Consider the following 6,814-nt stretch of genomic DNA (forward strand, 5'->3'; position numbering starts at 1 on the left):
TATTTGTGTGCGTGTGTTCGTGCGTGAGAGTGACCTTCAGGGTTCAGCATCAGATTGGTGGTGTGTCTGTTCCCATGGTCATTAAGAGCTCAGGGTGACAGATAAACGCAAGGGAGAGAGAGGTTACAGCCATCTTCCCATCCTCCACAAATGAGCACCTAAGACAGACAGAAAGCAGACAGACTGTGGCTAGATACTGTACCAGGGTCAAGGGGCAGGGTTTTAATAGTTCCAGTAGGACAGGAAAACCCTATTCTGTATTTGTTCCCATCCTACGTCATAATGTGGCCATGGGTGATCCCATTGGCAGGCCCAGTTTCCAAACGTTGAGCAAGGGTCAAATCCATCATTTTTATTACAGCCTGAGGGTGTGAAGTTTTACTGTGTGCTTTGTGGCCATTAGTCGTGTGTGTGTGTGTGTGTGTGTGTGTGTGTGTGTGTGTGTGTGTGTGTGTGTGTGTGTGTGTGTGTGTGTGTCAGAAGCCATATTTAGTGCAGTCTGTCCCTAAAGCAGATGAATAATTCTAAAAGACATACGTGTTAGTGAGATCAAAGGAATTCATGAGGCTTGGAGGAAATTGAAATAAGACTTCAGACAGTGAACTCTTGTCTTAAAAAAATAACTTTTTGGACCCACTGATTGAAGTTGCGCAATTCATATTTCTAGACTAGTTTTGCCATCGTGCACTACGGTCTGTCAAGTATTCATAAGTCAATATAATGAACACATTGTTCACTTAAAAATAAATGAAAATGTGATTTGTTCAGGCAGACTTAGTGTGAAATGAAACATTACATGCAATACAACTGTGGAAAAAATATGGTATTGTGGCCAAAATAAAAATGAAGGAGCATTTCATGATTTTATTCTTTCTGGTAAAATGTCTGACGATTACATGGGGCTTCTCATCCAGCAAATAAAGATCCAACATTCAATGAGTGCAGCTGCTGGAAGAACAATACAGTCTCTGTTATACTGCCAAGCACAGTATTATCACTATTATGGGGACATTTGATGACATCATGCATTCCTGAATAACAACAAAATGGTGCCCTCGGCAGTCCATTGTGAAATAGTTATGCATTTGACAATCGTTCAATACCTTGTTGGAATTAAATCATTTTCAAATACAGAGTATCTTACAGAGACTGAGACTGACTTGCAAATACATGTAGAATATTCCAAATGTATGTGTCAAATAATTCCTTATTTCGTTCAACAAACAGCTATGTGGGAAAAAAAAGTCTAATTTAAATGGCCTTAATTTATCAAAGAGTGTGAATTTGTTTGAATGAAATGTTACCATGAGGTATTGTGTTTCCAATGGATTACTGGTGATGAACAGGTTGAAAACTTGTACAGTACACTAGTATTCCGGTTTCCAAGTTTGGGCATTTCTTTTTTTTGATCCTTTTGAGGTGTTTGGCTGTTATTTCCTTTGTCGCCACCTGACTTAGGTAAATATATGTCAAATACTTTAAATACAACAGGTTCGCTTGATTTAGCTTACTGACTACAATAGAATAGACCCAAAAGTGCAAACACGACCTCCTTGTACAACAATCAAGCTCAATCATGCTCATTTTCAGAATATGAAAGTACTTGACAAAACGCATTTGACCCAGGTCTGGTATTTTACTTCTCACACCACTGTGCTCAGTGTAGAGGACTCCTCTGGTCTGTCCAGTTTGCTGGGAAGGGACTTGAGGTACTCCAGGTGTCTCCGTGCATCTTCCTGGTTGTGCCTGACGTAATACACCAGGTAGGAGATGACCATGGCGAACCAGCCGAACATGGTCACCAGCATGGCCACGTCCGTGGTCCTCTTGAGCCCTGCGCACAGGTCCAGGTCGGCAGCCACCATGACAAAGGGCACCCCTGTATCTACGCCGACATCCTTGGGCTCCGAAGTGTGGCACACCACGCCAGCCAGTGAGGCCGGTTCCAGGTCCAGCCGGGGCATAGCCACCTGGAGGCGGCAATCACAGTGCCAGGGGTTGTGGGTGAGGTTGGCCTGGGCCCTAAGGCCCCCCAGGACCTCTGGCTCCAGGGTGGTCAGTCTGTTAGAGGACAGGTCCAGGCTCCTGAGAGAGGGGACCAGACCCCGGAAGGCCCCCGGCTCCATCCGAGTTAGCTCATTGTGGGAGAGGTCCAGCTCCTTGAGTAAAGGAAGCCCCGCAAAGGCGTCGGTGGGGATGGTGGTGAGGAGGTTACCGTCCAGGTAAAGTCGGCGGGTGTCGTTAGGCAGGTCATGCGGCACCTCCGCCAGGCGCATGTTGCTGCAGCGCACCACCCTCCCGCCATCTGCAGACTCGGAGCAGTAGCAGCTCTCGGAGCAGCCGGTGTTCGCCCCGTGGAGGTCCGCGGTGGTGGAGCTGAGTACCAGGCTATGCAGCAGCAGGCATGCCACCAAGGAGTGGCACAGCAGCCATTCTGCCAGCAGCGGCATGGTGGGATACAGGCATACCCTCCTAGAAGGACACAGCCCCTGGACCATTAGCCAAGACAACCCTGCATAGGTCACAGCTTCACCAACCAGCCAGCCTGAGAGACAATGAGGAAAAATGTCAGAGAGAAAATAATGGAGAAAAGGAACGAGGACAACAAGTGATTGCAAATGACACTAATATCAGTGTGGCAGAAGCAACACAGAACCATCTCTGTGTGAGCAATCCTAATAGCCATACAAGTGCCAGGTGTTATTTTTGGCCCACTTTGATCTTGACTGGGCTAATTGTAATGAATTGGCACTTGTGTCCTGACGAACAGAAAATGACAAAACACAGCTGTAGTGTAGAGGAGGAGTGGGATGGTGACCAGCGACGGCGTCATCCGTGCATACAGATTACAGATAAGGTGCTTCCTGGCAGTGCTGTGATGGAAGATGGAACTCTCATTGATTGGCATGTTTTTTCTCTCTCTTGTCCTACTTCAACGTTGCCGTGGAGGGATTTGGCATTACCATAATCCTGCTCGGATTCAGTGGAACTAGAGAGATTGACGCTCAAAAGATATATGGTCATGCTTATTTCAGATGGCAAAGTGCTGTCAGCCTCTAATGGATCCCGAGTGAATATCTCTGGGCCTCTAGCACCTACTGTACAGCACCAACCCTGTTTGGATGTAGGCTACGGGCTAGATTCAATCAGACGCGCCTTAACCCGCGATAACCAACTGCATAGCAGTATTATCTTTTATGTAGGCGAAGTCATTGAATGAGTGTCATTTCTATATAGCCTACACTTTCTCGTTCGGAACGTCTAACACGTAGGATTTAAGGACAGGTGTTTGTTTCGTGACAATGACGACAAGGGCAGCCGCTCACCGATTCGACAGCCCCAACGCAGTTACACCTCCAACATCGCCTAAATAAAAGCAATAAAATTGCTATGCAGTTGTCGGTTATCGCAAGTTAAGGGCTCTATTCAATCTGTACCGCTGCGGCGTTCCAGATTGTTGCGATAGAAAAGTAAAGGTAATTTCCGATTGAGCCGACATATGCACATTGACCGTGAATGCAGTCTCCGCTAACACGGGAACATTTCAATCACTCTGTAATAGAGCCCTAATGCTGGAACTAATTGAATCTAGGCCTAAGTCTGTTTGGGTGCAGGCTATATCTGCAACGGTAAGTAGGTAATCTTTGGACCATTTAGTGGAAGTACATCTTGGGTCAATCAATGTAATGTTTCCGGTCCCATCAGTACTCTGCCCGACTCAGGTAATAGACTCTGGAGCAGCGCTGTCTGAGGCAGGCTGAGGCGCAGTAAATGCCACAGTCCAGTATCATCTTACTAATCTTCTCTAAAGGCCACATAGAATGTGTTTCTCCACTGACACAAAACCCCAGAGAAAGTGTATGAGTTGGGCGGGATGCTCACAGTTGCACCGCAACACAACTGTAGCCTAGAGCGGGGTTCCACAAACTCGGTCCTGAGGACTCCCTGGGTGCACGTTTAGATTTTTGCCCTGCACAGCCGAATTCAAATAATGAAAGCTTGATGAGAACAGTTACAGTACATTATGCCTGTACACAACAGGCCGATCTGGCGGGATATAAAGTTTGGAAAACCCTGACCTAAAAGGTCTAACAACCTTAAGAGAGCTCTTATTCGTCGTATGTTGGTTAAATGGAATTGCAAATCTTGCACGTTAAAATGGAAACATATATTCTTCCTAAAGTATTCACCAATTTACAAAACCAGCTGAGTCAAAGAAAAGAATGACAACTGAAAAGACATAAAACAGTAACTGGCATCTTTATATCCAACCTGGCTCCCATCCCATCAGATTGGCCTGTTGCATATGGGCATAATGTACTGTAACATAATGTACTGTAACATAATGTACTGTTCGTTCAGCTTCTGGGAAATGAGCTCTATCTGGCCAGACAGACTCCACTTAGGCTGGTTTACAAATGACATAATCTAAGAGCGGCTCTTAAATTCACATTACAAAGGCAGCACGGCTCAATAAGAAGGATTGTGTCTCGCACACCGTCTTCTCAGAGTCAGGGTGAGGGATGGCCGAGTGTCTGGGAGGCCCGGGTGGACCATATTACAACCGTATTAGTGGTACCTGTCACAGCATGTCATCGTGATACAGTAAGTTTCCCTGTCTGAGTTGATCAGAACAAGTCTGGTTTATTAGGGTTCTGCTGAATGCGTAAGGAGGAGAGGGGTACAACCTAATAAAGAAAATGACGAGCGGCTCAACATAGCACCATTAACTTGACAAGCACTAATTCCAAACGATACAGAACCCCACAATCTAAATGGAATGGATTGATATACTGTGTGACTGTACTATAGTGTTTGTACTACAGTGTGCGACTGTGTGTATGTGTGTGACCGAGAGTAGACTCAGTAGTTCATTTACTCGGTTACATCCGTTGTTTTAGTATAATACTAACGGCTTAGTATTATATAGGCCAAGAGAGTATTGAATATAAATGTTGCAACTCTGCCATGCCACCAATGTGCTGGTCCCAATTGACTAACTCTCTCAGTTACTTATAAGTCCTGCAATTACATACTTATTTCCAACTGTATAAACTGTTAAAGTATAGCAAAATTACAGCCAAACCACAGGGCCTGGTGTACAATGTGCACTCACTGTCTGACCACAAGAATAAAATTTGAATGCATTAGATTAGACTATCCTCCCAGTAAGTGATATGGGGGAACTTGCAATTATCGAGCGAAGGAAGGCCTCGTGCTGTTATCCTCTATTGATTCCTCCCTCCTCCTCCTCCCTCCTCCTCAGAGCAGTGATGGATACTCTCGAGTCATTGGTTTGACGTTCACATGGTTAACCTTTGTGCAATAGAAGAACCTGTCTCACGGGGCTTGCCGCTATACGAGCAGGGTTTACACAGTCAGAAAACCCCTAGAAGTGTTATTGTAGGAATACTGGGAGAGAAAAAAACAAATACTCAGCTTGTTCCTAGTACATGATGCATGGACCTTCTACTCAAATGAGGGTTTTTAATAGCTGTGTAAGTTACCAACTTTGGCTAAAGTATCTCTATTCTTCTGTTATGCATGTGAATTAGTTGGTCTGAATCCGTTCTCAATTAAAGTTCCTTTCTGCCCGACTGCCAGACATCCCACAAAATCCCCTGCAGACAAAGTTCTGATGCATTAAACCATTCAAAATGTGGGAACTTTATAAATCAAATGTTGATATGGCAAAATATGAATGTACATAATCAAATATTCATGTACACAGAGGTAGGCCTACATTTATATGCCATTACTCTCTCAACAGTCAGGCTAAATTGATGCATTCATAATAGTATACTGTATGTGCCAAAGGTTCATTCCTTTGGCACATACAGTAGACAATTCTGAATTCATTAGGCCACTGACCTACATTTGGAAGTGTTTTATGGATACCCTATATAACTGATTAATTATGAATATTGATATGTAGTTTACAAAAGCATATCATATCCCCCTGAGATATGATTATGTAAGCTGCACCTCAATATTCCATCATGACAAAGAACAATGAAAAGGTCCCCAACAATAAAGCAATGCAATGTTTCAGACAACAATATTCAATATTTCTCAATGCAATATAATGGTACTCCTCCATGAAACTTTTGCTTCTTATGTATAAAGGACATATGCATTAATTCTATCATCAGATGTAAATATAAGGCTGGCAAACATAAGAGCTTTCTTACCACTTCAGTTTTTGTTGTCCGGGAGGAGAACATTTGTCAGTGCAGCATGCTTCACAGAACAGCGTCCATATCTCAGCTGCGATTACAGTACTCGCGAGCAATGCAGCGCAGCCCGAGAATCCGCGTCAAAGCCCAATGGACTGGAGCCTGCTTACCAACATTCAATACCGATGGTTGTTGCCTCTCCGCTCCCCGCTATCTAGTTGTTGAAGAAATTAACACGACTGTAAATATAAAGAGGGGCACAGGGGAATTGGTAACCTATTCTTGTCGGCTTAAATTGGAATATGAGCCGTCAAACGCAGGCACAGGCGTCGAAGCATATCATCTCCTCACAACACACACACACTGTCTGCTACAGTACACGGCTATTTGTTACTGCTGCGCTGTGCGCTCTGCTGTGTCCATGAACCCACGTCGTGACTTCTTAGAGGCGGGAAACCTTTCCATGATTCATGTCATGCATAGCATTCAAGGGAAGTGTGCAAAGGCTGAGAAAGCTAAAATGTTCTGCGTTTAAATACGTTTCCCTAACAATTATCCGAGCAATACAATAGCCTATGGTCACATGGGAAGTAGGCTGCTAATGAGTAATTGCTAATGGGGGGATTAGTAGTTGTTCC

General features: G+C 44.4%; 1 protein-coding gene across 1 annotated transcript; it reads right to left on the reverse strand.

The window, feature by feature from the left end:
* Positions 1-805: 805 nt before the first annotated feature.
* Positions 806-6,517, reverse strand: LOC135555018 (leucine-rich repeat-containing protein 3B-like). Its single transcript, XM_064987393.1, has 2 exons — positions 6,192-6,517; positions 806-2,545 (listed from the first exon to the last, which is right to left on the reverse strand). Exon 2 carries the CDS (start codon positions 2,496-2,498, stop codon positions 1,644-1,646), a length of 855 nt encoding a protein of 284 aa, XP_064843465.1. The 5' UTR covers positions 2,499-2,545; positions 6,192-6,517; the 3' UTR covers positions 806-1,643.
* Between the last annotated feature and the right edge of the window lie 297 nt (positions 6,518-6,814).

The sequence above is a fragment of the Oncorhynchus masou genome, chromosome 15 (genome assembly GCF_036934945.1).
Source record: "Oncorhynchus masou masou isolate Uvic2021 chromosome 15, UVic_Omas_1.1, whole genome shotgun sequence".
Taxonomy (NCBI): domain Eukaryota; kingdom Metazoa; phylum Chordata; class Actinopteri; order Salmoniformes; family Salmonidae; genus Oncorhynchus; species Oncorhynchus masou.